Source organism: Colossoma macropomum, unplaced genomic scaffold (assembly GCF_904425465.1).
Source record: "Colossoma macropomum unplaced genomic scaffold, Colossoma_macropomum, whole genome shotgun sequence".
Taxonomy (NCBI): Eukaryota; Metazoa; Chordata; class Actinopteri; order Characiformes; family Serrasalmidae; genus Colossoma; species Colossoma macropomum.
This window is the reverse complement of record NW_023494792.1, coordinates 21,458,460-21,477,856: the sequence shown is the minus strand read 5'-3', so window position 1 is coordinate 21,477,856 and position 19,397 is coordinate 21,458,460. Positions and strand designations below refer to the sequence as shown.

At 38.7% G+C, this 19,397-nt stretch overlaps 1 protein-coding gene across 1 annotated transcript in view; it reads right to left on the bottom strand.

The window, feature by feature from the left end:
- Positions 1–2,738: 2,738 nt before the first annotated feature.
- The window catches only part of plxnb2b (plexin b2b), a 90,980-nt gene continuing 74,321 nt past the window's right edge, over positions 2,739–19,397 (bottom strand). The window contains 13 exon segments of the mRNA XM_036576542.1: positions 2,739–3,687; positions 5,822–5,896; positions 6,020–6,095; positions 7,117–7,181; positions 7,398–7,523; positions 7,525–7,546; positions 11,511–11,671; positions 13,569–13,720; positions 13,898–13,982; positions 14,105–14,205; positions 15,946–16,102; positions 17,235–17,381; positions 19,127–19,193. Of these exon segments, the coding sequence (XP_036432435.1) occupies positions 3,583–3,687; positions 5,822–5,896; positions 6,020–6,095; positions 7,117–7,181; positions 7,398–7,523; positions 7,525–7,546; positions 11,511–11,671; positions 13,569–13,720; positions 13,898–13,982; positions 14,105–14,205; positions 15,946–16,102; positions 17,235–17,381; positions 19,127–19,193 (1,339 nt within the window). The 3' untranslated portion in view covers positions 2,739–3,582.

The window sequence follows — 19,397 nt, the reverse complement described above, 5'->3', positions numbered from 1 at the left end:
GAAATGGAAGTGTCTCTTTATTGACGTAAGGGTGCAAGGTGTTTTCGAGCCTTGCCCCCCACTGAGTGGTGAGCACTTCAGTACAAACAGATTAGGCATGTAAGAGCTGTTCTCAGCTGCCGGGCCTGGAATAGCCACGGCTAGTCTATAGTCTCCCGCCTTTACTGTACCTTGTACAGTCCCAACTATCTTACTTCACTACACATTCACAAGGAAGATAAAGGACAAACCAAAAAAACATCTCGATAACACCACAACATACTGGCATTTCTTTTCCTGGACTTCAAAATGCATAGGATTATTACACAAGAAATACAGTGTTGACAGATTTGCTTCTTTAATACAAAGGCATATATTATTATCATAAGGACATGAAGGAATAAAAATAACTGCACAGCAGTAAGAAGGTCATTGTCGAGTATAGATATTTTTCATACATACTATGGGATAGCATAGAAATTATAGGTCTATGGGAAAAAACACAATAGTGGGACACACTAGCGCTAGTCAACACTTCTGTTGCACATCCTCCTCTTAAAAATTTTAGGAATAAAAGCGGAATGGCAGATGCTTTGGGGGCAGGGGGAATGGTTTTACATTCACCACGGCTTCGTTTAGTTCAGAGCTTGTTCCCAATATAACGTCTACAAAAGTGCACACGCACACACACATACACACACAAACCACGGACGCCCAAAAGATATGCACGTTATAAAAACTGCCTCGTCCTCCCTTACTCAAGATCAACCTAATTGGCACATTGTGGCTACAGCACAAATGATCCTAGCATGACGACTGCACTTACTCACGGTCAACACCACAGCTGCAAAGACACTGCAAGCACCCTAGCTCTAAAACTTTGCCATTTTGCCACTCGATATTATCGATATAATTAACGATAGTAGTAACACTTAATATCATTAAGGCACGTTTTGGTGAAAGAAAGGCTAAAGAAGCTTTACATCGAGCTGTAGGGGCTTGGGTCACGGCTTCCTAATTCAAATGAAAAAAAAGGAATATTGTGAGCGTATTTAAAAGCACGGTGTCAGCAGCTTGCATGCAATTAAGATCAAACGCGTCTCCCGCTGGTTTCATTAAAGCAGAGGGGAATCGAGTGGGCAGTGCCAACCGCTGCAAGGCTTCTTCATACCGCTCAGCGACAGAGAGACCACGAGCAGACCACCACTGCTTTAAGGAGGAATCCCACCATTCGAAGGCCAGAATCCAGCCATCTGGCAGTCAAATCAAGGGCAGCTCAAGCCCTGAGAGATACAGCTCAATAAGAGGCTCAAAAAAGGATTCGTGGTGATCTAGGACCAGTTTTTTCCTGACCTGAATCCTAACCTCAATCGCTATAAGAGAGCAAAAGAACTGCTTTTGGATCAACAGCAAAAAGCAATATTCACCAGCTTCAAAAAGGCTACCTAAACACCTGTAATACTCAAAACTGAGAAGGATTGCTGTGTATTGCAGTATTTGGTACATACATTATGAACTTTAGTAGTATGAACAAACATTGAAAAAGAAAAAGAAAAAAAAGGACAGCAGGTTTTATAAACTGGACACGCTCTTTTGCAGTTAAAATTCTGTAACGCAGCTCAGTTCAGAAGTACCATATTGTTTAGCTGTTTAGTACCAAAGCAGCTGCTTATTTAAGAGTGCTATGAAATGCTACTTACACAGTTGGAAAATTCATTTGAATACACACTGCAGTATGAAATGTTATTCGTGTTTAAAGCTGCCTATCAGAGTTTTTGTGCATCAAAGGCTAAAGGAGCTTGTCACTTAATAAAGGGTCCCTAAAAATACCGTACTAGGTAAAACATCACCAGTGATAACATACTGGTTGGAGCTCAGAGCTTTTGAAAAATGTGCGACCGACTGACTCTGAGCCTTAGTAGCTGACTTATGCCACCTGCTGGACAAAAACCCAAATGGGCAGCTTTAAGGTAACAGGACAACTTCTATTAAAGGGCCCATATCCTATATTTTTCTTCAATCCAGTCATGACATTTGTGTGCTTTTATGTACTGAAAAACAGTCATAATTCATTTTACATGGCCATTTTTTTCAACCTCTCTTTCTCCCTTAGAATTAAACAGGCTGATTTTGTTATTGTGCCTTTAAGAATCATATGTAAATGAGCTCTGTTCTGACTGGCTATCCTGTATTGTGCTTTATTCATAAAGCAGTCCAGGCTGAACTTCAGCATGAGCTAAACTGCTGTAGGTGGATAAATGTAAATGTGCTGATTTTCATGACAACACAAAAACAATGAATCCAAAATGGGCAGCTTAGTTTATATATATGACCGTATAGGCTGAGGAGTGAATGATACATTTTAAAACTTTAACAAATGTTTACATGCTGTGTGCTACATCTTTTACAACAAAAGTGTGAGGCAAATTTATGATGATGAGATATGGGCCCTTTAAAGTGCCGTCTGATTCAGCAGTATCGTACCTATTCTCGTAGGAAAAACAAGGCTGCTGCAGTTATCTATGAAATGATTTGTCATCAACATTACATTTTGGTACCATGAACCATAAAATATAACCATTCATTTATGAGATGCATAAGACATTATCATAAGTGAAATTTTCATTGCACAATATAATAATAACCATAATTCTGAAATGAACCATAACAAAAAGGTTGTACAAATATGACACATAAATCTATGTATAAAAATGACATGCCTCGTATCAATGGACACTTTTTTTGTTCTGTTTTTTTTTTTTTTTTTTTGTTGAAATGCTATTGCCTAAACAGAATCTCTTTGTGCTCAGGTTGGTCCATGTTGTTATGGTGAGTTAAGAGCATGTAAAAGAAATGTGCTATTAATCATATTATTGGCTTTTCCAGTGTTTCTTCTGATGGAAGCTGACCCCATCAGACCAGCAGGTCCGCTCAGAGAATCAACAGAAAAATATAATCACCACCTGCTGGAAAACACCTCTCCTTCCTGCCAGTCAGGGTCCATCAGATGATGTTTGGTTGGACAACACGTAAGTTATGACCCCAAAGTGAGCTTACGTAAAACCAAATGCGCTCACACGCATGCACGCACACAAAACAGGGTCATACAGATGAGTGGGCAACTCCCTTTGGGTCAGAATTTAGGCATCCTGTGTGTGAGCAATTAGCAGTCAATTCACACTCAACCACCCACCCACATACACACACCCACTCCCACAGAACCCCCCCACATATACACAGAGGCTTTATAAACACAATTAACACAAGGCTGTCCATTTAAAAAGTTATTTTCTCCTTATAAAGCTTTCCGCATAAAGACTGCACAATAAAAAAAATATATAATACAATTCTTAAAACTTTTTCTCTCTACACAGGAAGAAATTGAACATCTGATTATAGTTATAATGCTAATTACACTCTGAGGGCTTCATTCATTAAATTGTTCTTTTTTTTCTTTCTTGTATCCTCTTTTCATACCCCAGAGACTTGAGCCCGACATGACCTCTGGCGGTTTGATTCCATTCCAGCCTCTCTCTTTCTCTCTCTCTCTCTCTCTCTCTCTCTCTCTCTGTCTGTTTCTCTCTCTATCTCCGTACGGCAGGGTTACAGATCTGTCACTTTGTTCTCGAGTGCAGCAGCGATCTGCTGGAGTCGCAGTGTCAGCTGCTTACTCTGTGCTGCAGGGTCCTCATCCAGAGACAGGACAATCTAGGATGGAAACAGAAAGAGAGCTGAATGAGTCAGTGTATGAGAAAAGGTGTCACATTACACCACCTGCACAGTAAAGATGTAGAAGTATTGCTGCGCTTTCTTATGTCGCTGGGTACTAGGCAGTAGACTTTGAAAACTGTACTTACATGATGTACACTCATGGTGTTTTTCCAAAGGGCAGTACAGTGCAGTAAGGTACAGTTACAAACCCATGACCAAGCGTTTTGTCATCATTTCTACTGCCAAGCGAACCGTACTGTACCTGAGTACCCGTGCCGAATTTGGTTACCCTTCTTTCTGGGCTAAGAGTACTGATCCAAAATGTATGGGTGGAGATAGAAATAGACCACTACTGCAGACCACTGACTGGTCAAATCCAATAGTCACATACATGATCAGTCAAGTCAAACAGAAACCATTTTAAAAATAAATAAGTAAATAAAAACCATGAGCGAACTAGCCAGAATCACTGTCTGTGACGCTCATGTAAAACCAAATGTGGACTAAAAGGTACATCTGAAACTTCTCAGTTGTTGCCGCTGTTGATTGTGTTTACTGTTAACACTAGCGCTGCATGAGAAATCTTGTGAATCACACAACCTCCAGAGATCTCACCTTATTTCATAGTTTTGTTGTGTGATGGTAAACAAACACAGGTACTCGACCAGAGTATGGACAGTTCTGGGTTCAGATTAGTAACCACAGTGCGCTGTCCTGCACTGCCCAGAGGAAAAATGCATTTCGAGAATACTTCTGCACGGTATGGACAAAATAGTAGTATTCTGATGCTGTGCAAAATACACTATCTGGCCAAAAGTTTTTAGACACTCCTCCTGATCCTGATCATTCCATCTCCATACACAAACACTGGCAACAGAGTCGCTCATAAAGAAGAGCTCAGTGACTTTAAACTGTGGCACTGTCAGAGGATGCCACCTTTGCCACAGGTCAATATGTGAAATTGCCCTGCTAGATCTGCCCTGGTCCACTGTAAGTGCACCTAGTAGCAACAACAGCTCAGCCACGAAGCGGTAGACCACACAAACTCACAGACAGAGGCCACCAAATGCTGAAGCACATAAAATTGCTTGTCCTCTACAGCTGCAAACTGCCTCTGGAAACAACACCAGTACAAGAACTATCCATCAGGAGCTTCATGAAATGGGTTTCCATGGCCTAGCAGCTGCACACAAGCCTAAGATCACTATGCGCAATACTAAGCATCTGATGGAGTGATGTAAAGCACTCTACTACTGAACTCTGGAACAGTGGAAATGTTCTCTGAAGTGATGAATCACACTTCATTATCTGACAGTCTGATGAACAAGGAGAACACTACGTACCGGAATGCATAGTGCCAACAGGAAAGTTTGGTGAAGGAGAAATAATGGTCTGGGGCTGTTTTTCAGGGTTCGGTCTCAGCCTCTTAGTTCCAGTTAGGGGTAAAGTTAATGCCACAGCTTGCTAAGACATTTTAGACAATTATAAGCTTCTAACTGTGTGGCAACTGTTTGGGGAATGCTGTTTCTTGTTTCAGTATGACTGTGCCCCTGCGCACAAAGTGAAGTCCTGTACGGCCCTGACCTCAACCCCACTGAACACCTTTGGGATGAACTGGAATGTCAACTGTGAGCCAGGCCTTCTTGTCCAATGTCAGTGCCTGAACTCACAATTGTTCTTATGGCTGAATGGCATGAAGAGAACTAATGCTTTGTTCAAATGAATGGTTCGCACCTGTGACTGGGGGGTCTACAGATCTTATTCGTCTATAATTAGTCCTGTTTAATCGGATTAAGTGCAACACATTATGTGAAGTGTAGACCATCACTATATTTTTTTCAGCAAACACTACTAGCACATTTTGTCAGTGTGTCAAAATATCATGATGTGTATTGTTTATTGCGAAACATTATTTTGTATTATTTTGATTAATATAATTTACTTTTGTTGTTTGATCATTTGAATACACAGATTCCACAGAAACACTCATCTGGAACTGATGAGTGGTCAAGATGCTCACAGCATGGTCATTTTCACTTTACAGCCTTCTGCGATACCAGTACTGCAAAGGCCAATATCATGATAATGATTATCAAATGATATATTGTGCACAATGTGTAGGCATGTTTACCTCTTTGTAGTATTTGCTCGCATACCGGTACAGCTGATGGAGAGCCACTTGTGTGTTCAGTTTGTCTGTATGAGCCTACGGAACACAAAGGGACATCATTAAGCAGGACCACACTCAGTAACAGAAATTCCCCTTCACTCACTATCCCACAGTATTCAGTTAAGGAGACAGAGTTGAGCAGAAAGAGGGTATTCTCACCCGAGACACCTCAGCTAAGTGAGTGTTCATGTCTTGGTCACTGATTGGCACCATCTGTCGAATTCCTTTGTAGTATCTGCAAGATTTACACAGTCACTTTGTTATCAATGAGTTTTATGAGGTAATGTTTAAAAGGCATATTGTGCTTACAGAAGTGGTGGTCCTGTCATGTGTTATACAGTTAAGCAATGCTTTTCCCTTAAACATCATAGACGAAAGTTTTGGTGCAAGACCTAACAGTCAGCTAAGTGAAGAAACATTTTCTGAAAAACTGCTTACATTATACATCGTACTGAATTCAAAACTCATGTCAGCTCACATTAGCATAAGAATGTTGCTCTGAGGCCATGAGTTGTCTACTTATTTTCAAGAATAAGTGTCATAAATCACCTACCATGAAGTGGATCTAACCAACATGACTTCAATGATCAATCACAAATAATAATTAAGAAATATCAATCTTATAATTACTCTTTATTAGGGATGCACAATCAAAATCATCAAAGATTGGAATCATTGTTGTTATTTTAATTTTAATAATATTACTGTTATTTTATTTAAGCAGATCTCTGTGCATTTTATAAGGTAAATAACATCAGTCGGGTAAGTGCACTCGCTATGCCTGTACCAAACTGTCATGGCATAATTATGCATGACTCATTGTGCTAAATAGCCAGCTGCCTCTTACTTTCAGTGTTACACACTTCTATAACCTAAGAATAGCTCAACCAGCTTGCATTGGAGTCCCTGTAGGTACTAAATAATAAACCTTAGTGTGTGATAAGCCTGGGATTTTAAGGGGTTAAAAAACATTAAATGCCTGTTTGGCCCAATAAAGAGCAAATAATGTTTTTAGTTTGGCTAATAAAAAAAAAACTGGATATATGCTAGTGTGTTTTATGTCTTCATTTACCCTTAACAGTGTGAGCTCCAGATTAAAAAAAAGGCAATAAAAATTGGCTCAAAAAAAAGTTTGAATCAGCCATTAAAAATGATGATTTGTGCATCTCTATTCTTTATTAGTCCTGTCCTTACTGAATACGTGGTCTAATATAGGATAACCACCCATAACAGGTGATCAAAGTAACACAACTTACTCATCGACCATCTTCTTGTATGTGGAGATCTCTTTTGCATAGAGAAGCTTGTTGCTGGGTGAGTCCTAAAATAGAAAAATGTCAATCAAAATGTTTGTCAATCAAAATCTCCATTTTGGCTGAAATCTAAGCACTCTCCATGAACTCTGATTTGTAGACTCCTTTCCCTTTTATATCAATCTAGGCCCAGTACCTTCTTCTCAAATTCTATCCTCAGATAGTTAACAAAAAAAGCAAAAACGGTCTCGGATGAGTGCAAAAAAGAAGCCAATTTGTCTCACCCTGCTGAGTTTGTGCTCAGATTTAGTGCAGGCATCCATGAAGGTCTGAGCAATGACCGATAACGAGGCATCAACCACTTCTGTCACATGCACATCAAAGATGAAATGAGGGTTCTTCAGAATGTTTCACCCAGAACCTTAAAGGGAGACTGGAGAAGAGAACAGAAGAGAAAAGAAGAATAGAAGAGAAGAGAAGAGAAGAGAAGAGGAGACTTAGTAATTGGCACTTTTCCATAGCACATAGCTTTAGATTCTGTGGCCCAAACTAACAGAGCAGGAGGTCCAGAACTGTTTGTAACTCCCCTGATGACCGAGTGTCTTAAAATGGCGAGCTTTTAGAATGAAGAAAGTTGTGAGGAGATTTAATGACTGTGACTCAGCTGAGCATGACGCTGCTTATCAGCTCCTCGGATTCAACGCCCGCAGCCACAAACAGAATTCTGAACACCCCTGCTATTCATCATTGACCTGAGAGTGCATTTCTACTGTACCAGGAAAATTACACATTTTAACCAACACTTTCTTTGAACTCTCACATTGGGAGCAAACAAATGGGCACACGCTGAGCGAAAACCTCACTACACGCTCCAGCACCCACGCAACCACCCCCAAACACACAAACACACACAAACACACTCCGGTGCCCACAGAAAACCTCACACAAAAAACTCCCAACACACAAGAGACTCCACAGCCCATCCACTGTAGCGATGCCAGAGAATTACAAACAGGCCCGAAATAGCTCGTGCCCCTGCGTTCTGTCATGCGTTTTAAAGGCGAACTAATTGAGATGGGCAATTCTGGAATATATACCGGCTAGCCGCATCCCTCTGCGCAGCGAGAGAACAACAACAAAATAAAAAGAGTGTGTAATAACAGCACAATTAAATTAACCAGGGACGTAATTACTATGTTTGTTTGGCTCTTTGGCACATTCATATTTAATAGGAGCGGTCTCTGCTGGTTTAGCGAACAAAACAAGCGTGTGAAGTGAGCGGGTCTGATGATATTGCTCATCATCCTCATTCACGTCTCTCTAACGGCCGTCAATCTTGCTGCGGCCACGACGACTCATCAGTGGGAATAAACAAACACGGAGCTGACGTTAATTGATGCAGCGAGGTCCCATGAGGAGATGAGATACCCTGAATATAAAAGAGCGGGTCAAACTCCTGCAGGACATGAGTGAGGGTGTGAATGCATGAGTGAGTCTAAAACAATCAATCACACACGCACACACAGTGCTGGATGAAATATAATCTATACCAGTACTGGTGTCACATACTAGTATTAATTTTTAGTTTTAGCTAGGGGTGCGTGAAAAAAATCGATTCTTAGATGCATCGCGATGCGGACGTGAACGATTCTGAATCGATTCACAAATGTCAAAAATCGATTTTCTAAATATTTAATTTATACGTAATGTTGACGGAAAGCAAAAGGCGGAACTTGGAAGTGGGTAAGTGCAGCGCCCGGACAGTCTGTGGCGGCACATAACAAAAACACAACTGGATGAGCGAGAAATCCAACCGGCTCCCTCTGCATTAAAAGCCAGGTTAGATCAGGAGTCACAACCCAGAAGTTAAGAAGAGCCATTTTGACCTTTCAAAAATCAAACCACCTTGGGAGCCTCAGCATTTAATGTCCAGTATGTTTCAGTATGTGCTTGATGTCCTAGTATAGACTAAACAATATAAACGAGAGCGCAGATTTACTTTACTCGGCTTTAAGCTTTAACTATAGCCGCTTTCCTCCCATTTCCGCCAGAAAACTTTTCCTCTGAAGTAGATCAGTTAAATGTCTCTCAACGTTCGGCTGTTTTCCGAGGCTGAAGTCGCTTCTTATTCTCCAGCTTCTTGTTCGAATTTACCCGTTCCACCTTAAATTCTAACTGAGGCGACGAATGTAAATGCGGCACCATTTAAGGTGGAACGGGAGAATTCGAAAGAGAAGCTTCGCCACTTTTTAGTGTTTGACAGTCTCTTGTTGCAGATTTAATGTACCAGGAAACCAACTGCACTGCTTATAAATGCGAATAACGCATCGCTGCTATGTGACCTGCAGTCTGCACGGCGGTTCTCAGTCGTTGTGAAACAGGGCTTTCGCGCTATGTTGCACACGACCCGTCTCAAAGATACTTTACTGACACAGCGATCCCCCCGTCTCTACAACGAGACCAAAACCAAAGTTATAAAATCACTAAAGAAAACGGGTAGAATAGCTGTAACATGTGCTGCGTGGACATCCATTACCACTGGATCTTATTTCAATGTAACTGTGCATTTTATCGCAGATGAGTAGCAGCAGCTTCTCGTGCTCCAAACAAGAGCAGTGAATGAGAGCCTTCTGGTTCACTTGCCACATCACTTCCATTTGTTTTATTAAAAAAGATATTGGAAGTAAATTCATTATGGATCTTTACAAATACTTTGCTTTAAAAATACCAAGTCATTTTGAAATAACAACACTGAGTCACTTAGTCACTTTAAAATGTATATTGTCTCTATATTCTGTGCATATTTTGTGTATATTTAATATATTTCAGTTGTTTTTTCTTGTATTTTTATTTTTACTTATTTACTTTCCGTAGAGTGATTAGCAGAGCCTCACCACAAGCATTTCAATGTATAAATGTCCTGACATGTTGTGCAAATGACAAATAAACTTGAACTCGAAACTTGAGCTCACACAGTGAGAAAATATAAATGCTATATAGAAAAAAAGACGCATCGATAATCGTTTTATAATCGCATCGCAGCCCTCCGAATCGTAATCGAATCAAATCGTGAGGTGCCTAGAGATTCCCACCCCTAGTTTTAGCCATACTGATAGATAACAAAACTTAAATGTTAACTGTAATGTGTTTCATTTGCTGGGTGTTGCAATACTTAAAAAATGCAATAAATAATAAGTTTCCTTTCTGGAAATCTGGAGTCTGTTTACCCTCTAGAGTAAGATTCCCTTTGGTATAATTTCAAGGGCAAAAAACAAAGCCAGCAGTGAAAACAAGCACAGTTTTTAAGACATTCTTTTAGCTTAGAGTAACAGTAGGGGAGAGCAGAGTTGGTTAGCAGTTAAGACCCATCAAACAGCAAATGAAAGCTGAATATCTTAGCTAAAACATACTTTCAGTGTCAAAAATATTTCCTGGAATTAGTGCATTCATGACTAAACTCATACTGTGAATCAAACAACTCATAGAAACAATTTAAGCTTTTTAATTGAAACCAAACTACAAACAAAAACAAACATTCAAATGCGGAAACGCTACAGATATTTCATTTATCACTGACTAAAAAACAATAAGAACAATAACCATGTTCATTATACTTATATGATAATAAAATGTTTCTTTTATTAGCCTATAATAAACATTTTATAAACAATCTTTTCTTGTACTTAGTGAACTAAACGTTGTCTTGTTTAATGTTAAGTCTTTTAAATTGTTTTTTAATGCATAAATAGTTTGGGTTTAAAATTATTTTATTTAATTTCAAGATAAATTTGCTTATCATCAAAAGGAGGTAAGAAGTAAGAACAACTTTAATGTAAATTTAATATAAAAAAGTATATCAAGAGTGACACAGCACAGAACTGCACTTTTTTAGTTTTTAGTATGCAATGTAGTATATGCATACAACATAAAATATAAAATGTGCTGTAGCTTTTTTTTTGCCAATACGATAAATTCAGCAAATAAACAGTAATAGTGCTCTAAAATGTGCAGAAATGTGTTGATGTGTTGACTTATTTTCACTTAGAAAAATCAACAAAACATGTCATTTGACCAGGTTCACCCAACCAAACTGTATTTATTTAGCGAGAGATTTTTTTGCTTAACACACAAAAAAACATTATCCCCACCTTAAAAGATCGCAACTTTTATAGCAAAATAACCCCCTACTCGGGACACACAGGATCATTAACTTTATTAATGCAAATCTATACATCATCTGTTACTGTGATAGTGTGAACTATTTAGAACATACTGAGATATTGAATTTTATCAGTACTACATGTATAAAGTGCACAGTGTGTAGTTTCTGCTGTTCTAATATGAAATGCATGAACACTCTGCACTGATGATACTCTCTCTCTTTCACACACTTTTACCTGTTGGTCTTCCAGATGTGGATGGTCTCCTCATCCACGTTCTCGTGTTTTAAGGCCTGCTCATCCAGAAAGTCAAAAAAGTATTTAACAGCAGGCGGCACCACGGTTCCTGAGCAGAGAACACTGCGGAAAAAGTCGTCCACAAACTGCTGCAGCGTGCCCTGAAACCACACACACACACACATAAACAGGAGTGTTATGAGACACACAGACACAAATGCTGAGAAATGCAAAACACATATGATGTCACTTCACGACCAAAGTGTCTTACTTTGTTTCAAGCAGAACATCACAAACTTAAAAGGACTTCTAAATGGACCATACACAGAGCTCACACACACACACAAACACACACAAACACACACACACACAAACACACTGAGGAGGAAAATGAAAACACTTAGTCTGCACAAATTATGCTAGCAAAGACATTCTTCAGGACACAGAGGAAGGGAATAGAGAAAGCACCCCTAAGGGCTGAGTGAAGACAAAGCGAAATACTTATAAACCAGTACAACACATACAAACTGGAAATGCCCTATATATGTATTATTAAATTATAAAACAGGTGCATGCATACTTCTAAAACTGTAGCATTATGATAAAGTAAAAAGCAAACTTCTCTCGCTTTCCTAATTTTGAGATCTCATGTCTCTGAAACAATATTGTTACACATTGGAAAATGATGACATTTTACTGCTTGATTGTCAAGCTGTGAAAATGTCAGATGGCCATAACCCTTGCACACTCAACAGAAGGCCAGGCTAATCTTTATGCCAGAGGTATCCAACATGGTCATGCACAGCTGCCTTGAAAATATATTGATTTACACTGAGAGCCAGACAGACTAGAACACATGCAGTCCCCTTGTTTACTTTGCTGTGCTTCAAATCTTCACGTAATGCTGCCTAAGGTGAAACTTATGCTAATTGCCCAATTTACTGTAGAGGATACATGATTACACATCAGACAGGACTGTATTTCCACAAACTGGGCAGATAAAATTCAGACACATTTCAATTGCTCAAAACAAGCTCTGAAGATTACATATACAAGGAGATGCGGCACTGATGCACGATCCATTTAAAGCAAGCGGAGCCACTGAAGGAGGGTCATAAATTACAAAATACTTGACAGCACTAACCCTCATGAGTCTCAGTTATCAGTGTGTTGAAATTTGATATTAATTATTTCTCATTCATAGTTCATTGAAACAAGTGCAGATTCCATATTTGAGTGTTTGATGGAGTAGGAGGAGGTATTTTACAGAGCCCATATCATGTAAAACAGAATTTCCTCAACTTTTTAAAAAGTATTTATTTATTTAGTCCATATATGGAATTTTAAATTTTGTTTTTGTGATGTCACAAAAAACAACATATTTACATATATCCACCTCTCCAGCCTACAGCAGTTTAGCCCGAAATTATTAGGAGTGTTTCAGCCCAGACTACTTTTTCATTGAGGCAGAAAACAGGGCAGCCAATCAAAACAGAGGCTGTTCACACATAGACATCAGTCTTAAAGGCACAGCAATAAAGTAGCCTGTTTAATACTAAGAAATGAAAGGAGTTTAAAAATGATCATGTAAAAATTTAATTTTATATTATATATAAAAAGTACAATGCAAGAAAATTGCAGGACATGGGCCCTTTAATATGATTTAAATGTGATAAAAGTTGCATAAAGTCTTGTGTGGAAAGAAAAAAAATTTATGCACATTTTTGCCATTTTTTAATCATTGCATGGCATCGATACAAACAGAAAAAAAGCTTAGTGTTCACTCAAAATTGTTGATACAAAATGTAAATCAAATCGAAATGTTATTCACTTTGTAACTCACTACATAATTAAATATATGATTACATCACTACACTTGATAACTCCATCTCGGGGTCTAAGGGTTAAATCTTGCATTTTGTTTCTACCCGGAAAAGAAATGAGATTTCACAGCAGGTTTGATGCAGGTCCTCGTTTGGTTGGAACTTCATTGTAATATCTTCACAGGGTTTGATGTGTGTGATAGTGGGTATCTGGGATAGTGGTGCTGGTGTCTACCTTGACCGAGAGCAGGCGAGTGAGATAGATCTCCGTGATGGCTTTGGTCATGGACTTATCCTTAATGCTGCCTCTCTTCGACTTCATCTCGTCCAGCTCATCTGCTGGCCTGACCAGATGGAACACTTTATCATCCTCCAGCAAGGCATTTCCTAAGAGGGAATAGAAAGGATTTCGTAGGCCTAGTGAGCAGGTGTCCATGTGTTTCATCTGTACGCTACTGAGAGCCACAAAGCAATGTGTACATACCAGAGTGTATGTATGCATGCAAAGTCTGTGCTTCCTAAACCCAAAGTAGTGATCTTAAAAGGAGAATAGTTTCCACTTACTCTCCTCATGGTTGTCGTGGTTTTGGTCATATGACTGCTGTGTGTGCAAAACCCTGGAAAGAACCAGCGTGGCGTTGTCTCGAACCTGAAAGATGGGCACATAAATAGGGACACGTCTTTATGCTGCATTTCAAAGTTATCTCTGAAGCTGAGCAGTTGGAGTGCTACTGAAAGCTGATGTTGTGAGTTTTCAGGAGTGATACTCACATTGTAGTGAGCTAGTGTGTTAAGGCGTCTCCATCTGCCTTCTTTCTGGGAGGTCACATCCAAATCAGACAGAATCTGGCCTGTAGAGCCAGGGCGCCATTCTGTGGGGAAGAAAAAAACCTTTCAGAGTATTGGGCAACACTTTACTGTAGGGCAGTGTTCAGAAGTCTACATGACTCCTACATAAGCCCTTCATGACAACTGACATAAACCTACATAAACATTTATAAACACTTATTCAAATAGGCCTTAGTTATTATAAAAGGTTGAATTCGCCAACTCTGCTGTTTATAACTGACGACGGGTACTGGAAGATGCCTTTATGAATATGTATGAGGGTTTGTCAGTTGTCATGATGTGCTTATGTAGGTGCCATGTAGCCTTATGACTACGACCTACAGCACTGCACAGGCCAAAACAAACATAAAGCCTCTAAAGCTGGGTAAGTTAAAGCTAACATGAACTCCTTAATCTTCATGTATCTGCAGGCAGGCCCATATCTTCATTGACACATCAACACCTCTTTTTTGTTTTCATGTTTTCATGCCATTTGAAAACACTGGTTGTCCTTTACACTGTGTGAACGTTTCATGATGAATGGACCAGTAAAAAATGGTCCAAAAGTACTACCCATTAAACTATTGTGACATTCATGTATATTTAAGCTAAGAACATTTTTAAGATATGAGGTTTTGTTACAAAAGTGACTATATACATTGTTCACTGTTGTTCATTGTTGGCATTATCTTCCATGTAATTACTAAATAATAAGTCTTAGGATGCGGACAAACAAGCTTCGAAAGGTTAACCTTCTTGACCCTACACTTATCATTCAGTTATTAACGTTTAGGCTTATTATTCAGTAAGTACCATAAATTATGTGGTACTATGAAACTATTGTAGCCTATATGTTATGTAGTTATGAAAGACATAACTGAAGTGTAAGCCTACATCTTGCAGTTAAGCAGTCAAGTATAAACTAGTAACTGTTACCTTTTCTCTATGGCACCTCTTAATGCTTTCTTAAATGTATTACTTTTTAAAATTCCTCCTGAGGCACTCGTAACATCCTATGTCCTGCTATATAAGTATGAAAGGTAGACCGAAAGGTCTTAGCTGCCTTTGTGTGAAGCCCGTAGCGGCGTCTACTCAAACAACCAGACATGCAACACTGTCAGAAAAGCAACGCACAGCAGGGAATGCTAATCACCCGACTCTACCATGTGACTAGGAGACACATAAGTGGCCGACACATTGGTGAGCGAGAAGCAATCTGTGAATAACCCTATGTTTCACTGGCGCTCACCTCTGCCCAAGTCATACCTCAATCTGGAGTGTTTTGGGGATGTTTTTACAGCATCGACTAGAGCTGTAATGACTCAGTACATTGCATCATGCAATGTTCCTGCCAACTCAAACGCATCAACCCTTTAACAGAAATACTGGATTGAATTGTGCTGGCATTTGTCCCAAATCAATCTGAAATGGTTTAAATCAAATTAATCGTGCTTTTCATAAACACACACCAAACCAGGATTTGAAAAAAAAACTGTTATATGCGAGACAGAAAACTGGCCTCAAATAGTGAGGCTGCATTTTCTTCTGATTCTGATATATTGACATACCACATGCATTCTCCATTTTTTTTCAGAAGGTAGCAAGAAGCGTGAAATCGCTCTATATTTCTAGCATCAATACCCATTTGAAAAAGTCAGCGATTCATGCCTAAAGCACAAACAAATCACCAGCTGAATCATGGCAAGGCCATTCAACATGGAGCATCAAAGCAAGAAATATCAACAGTACATACAGTCACACAGACAAAACACTGCTCGACTTACCGAGTGTGACACTCTCTACTTTTGGCCTCTGGGAGTACGGCAGGTTTTTGTACACCTGCTCAATGATCTTCTCTTTCACCTGAGAGATGGTGTCACAATCCAGCACTTTCACTGGAGTAATATCAGGACCTTCTCCCTGGACCAACACCTGCAGGGTCTGGAGCAACAAGTCAAGGGTTATGACCCTGAAAGCTAAAGAAGGGGAACCAACCCTGACCCTAAACATTAGGAATGTAGATCTCTGACCTCACAATGATTTGATGATTCCTTAGAAAAAGATTCAATACATAGTCAATCACAATTAACCTCATTTGTCTTTGTGCAAATTTAATTAGCAGTGCATTTGTTATAGCTGCTTGAGTGGATAATATAAGCATCAGAATGTATTTACTACTTTCAATAATCCAGTAACATTGTTTTCAAGAACAAGAACCTGAACATGAAAATAATTTCCACAGAGTGAACGCAGTTGCTAACTTCCGTCACCAGCATCCAGTGAGAGCAATAGTGGCTGCATGTTTTCACCACTGAGAAAACTGCTTTTCGTTGATTTAGGTCCCCAGCAAGCATTGTCAACTATAGTCTGTTAAAGGTCTTGAAAGTACTGCTTTAAAAGGCATTAGAAGCTGTAATTGAAAGAAAGGGCTACAATCATGTATTCTTTCATAGGAACATACAGCGTACAAGCAGCTGGGCTTCAGTCTGCAATACTATGATTTGAAGGGCCAGACTAGAAAAATGCATTAAAAATTAGCAGCGTTAATCATTTCTCTCTTTAAAAACTTATTAGAGTTAACTTTTGGCATATGTAATTTATAGTGGTGTTTAAGTTAGCATTTATAATTCATTAGTGCTATAAATTATTGACTTTCAGGTTCAAGCTGAATTATTGAGGGTAGCACATACATTCTGAAGAAAATATTTTGTTTACTCATAGCTATAACAAAATACACTGCTTTCTAAATGGAAAAATCTCTCTTTAGGGTCAAATATGAGAAAAAAAATGACACGATTAACTGTACAAATGAATGTAATTAATCATGGTTCATTATTTTAATAAGTAAACAACTGATGATCAATGAGATTTTTAATGTTTTTGGCAAAAAAGTTACTCTATACTTAATTAAATATTATTATAGTTGATGATAATCGATTACAATATTCCAAAATCATATTATTGCCCTATGATTTTTCATCACTAATAAACAAGTAAAAACCTTTTATATTGCTTCTTGTACTTTTTAAAGTGATCAGGACTCCTGACCAACACACCCACACACAGACCTTACCAGCATGGAGTACTCCACATCGTCACCAAGCAGGCCCGTGTCATTCAGTGTGTACTTGGCCTTCTTCACTTGAGAGTCCACTGGGCCTTTCTCTATCTGATGCTTTATGGCTCTAAAGAGTTTATACAGTGGTTCCCCTGCAGAGTCCTATAGATACAACAAACAATGCACATACACCCTCTTATAAAAATGGTTTAAGCTTTCTGTCAGCAATCATCTGTTCTTCTCCCACTGACGTCTGGAGGTAGATTATAGCTATCTATTTTATTAATTATAGAACAGGCAGTCTATCTTTCACAGTGTGAAATGCAACTTGACTCAACGGATTCCCAGTTCTATTCAGTTTTTCCCTCACATAAGCTCTGGTATGAATTTAGGTTAGCTTTCCCATCTCTTGTGCTGACTGACATCTAATAATACCTGAGCAGACTCCAGAAATCTTGACATTTATTAAATATGGCAATCATGATTATCAAGATAATAACGGCTAAAAACATGACTCATCAGCCTTTAACAGCCTTTAAGGGTCCAAAGATGATGCACCTGAGACCAAAGCAAATAAGAATAATTTAGCTTGCACACCATGACTGTCTGAAATCCTTTTGTGTGTTTTCTGATGAGGGGTAAAATGCCACATTTACTATCTTTATAATACGCTAATGATCATATTTAAATACAACCTCTCATTTTCTGTAATCAACCTGAAGACATGTAGTTCAGTAAAGTATGGTATACAGTGCTGATCTCAGGCCTTCTAAGTTTGTTAAAAAGTAAGAAATAGGGCAAAAATACATTATCACAACGCAAAGGCTTTTTTAAGATAAATACTATGTATCATTAAATTTTGTTTTTCTGAGGTTTTATAAGTTGGAACAGCTAGAGTGCAACAGCAGTGCCACACTTTAAACTATAAGTACAATCATTTTTATTTACCATTTCACTTACTGCACTGTGCTAAATATAATCAGACACAAACAACTGTGCTCTGTTTGTGTTGAAACATGCAGCTGTTCAGCATTCAAGTAGTGACGATATCCACGTTGCTCAGAAAAAGTGTGCTGTGATGATTTGATAAAATACTGTCATACTGGCCACCTCTAGTAATAGTGGTAGCACACTGTTTTACAGTTCCTTAGGTTCTAGGTATTTACCAGGTAAACGTGAGGTACAAACAACAAAGTGCTAGGTAATTATTTTTGGTAACATGGTAAGTTCCATGGCAGTCTAACTAAATTATACTAAAATGCCAAAAAGGCTGTATGTATTAACTGCGCAAGTATGTGGCACAAACTCCACAGTACTGTGAAATTATTTTGGGTAAAAATATTGGGCAGTAATTTGATGTAAAAAGATTGCACAGGAATAGACAACAGAGTTTTACATAGTAAGTATCTGTTTATTACCAATTAATGAATCTGGACTGTTAAAGAAAGCAATAATTCTTACTGGAGTTTTACTGAGTTCCTTTTTTTCCACTTCAGAACACTATCTTTGTATTTTGTGCCATCATTGTATACCATATAATTTACCAAGTACCTGGAGGCATTTTTTGATTTACTTTCCTGCTTAAACACTTACATGTGACACTACAGTTAATTTTAGTGCATGCTTGCACTCACCACCTTGTAACTCCAAATATTTATTAGGTGTTTTACCATGTCTTTATCAGCTTAATAGCTTAGACAGTTAGGAATTTCACTGTAATTAAGTTAAATTGTCTTGAAACTTTCCATCATGTTAATTACAATTATTATCTATTACCCTGGAATTACCCAGATAATACCTAAAACTTATGGGACTGTAAAAGAGAGTGTTACTGAGATAGTAATCTTAAACCTGACACAACCACATAAAGATAAAAACTACTGATGGTGCACCAGAGTCCGCATTACCTTTAGGAACTGATAGAGGCAGATGGACATCCAGTTACACAGCATCCTCTCAACCACTGTCTCTGACCTTGAGAGGAAAAATGTGCGCACACAGGCACCAAGCACACACACACACACACACACACACACACACACACACACACACACACACACTTGTTTTCTAACCAATTACTGCTCGCTCTTTTACCTCAAAATGCTCCAAATGTTAGCGATTAGTGGCTAATGAACACTTATGGGATAATCAGAGAGGGAGATAATTACTGTGGATCAT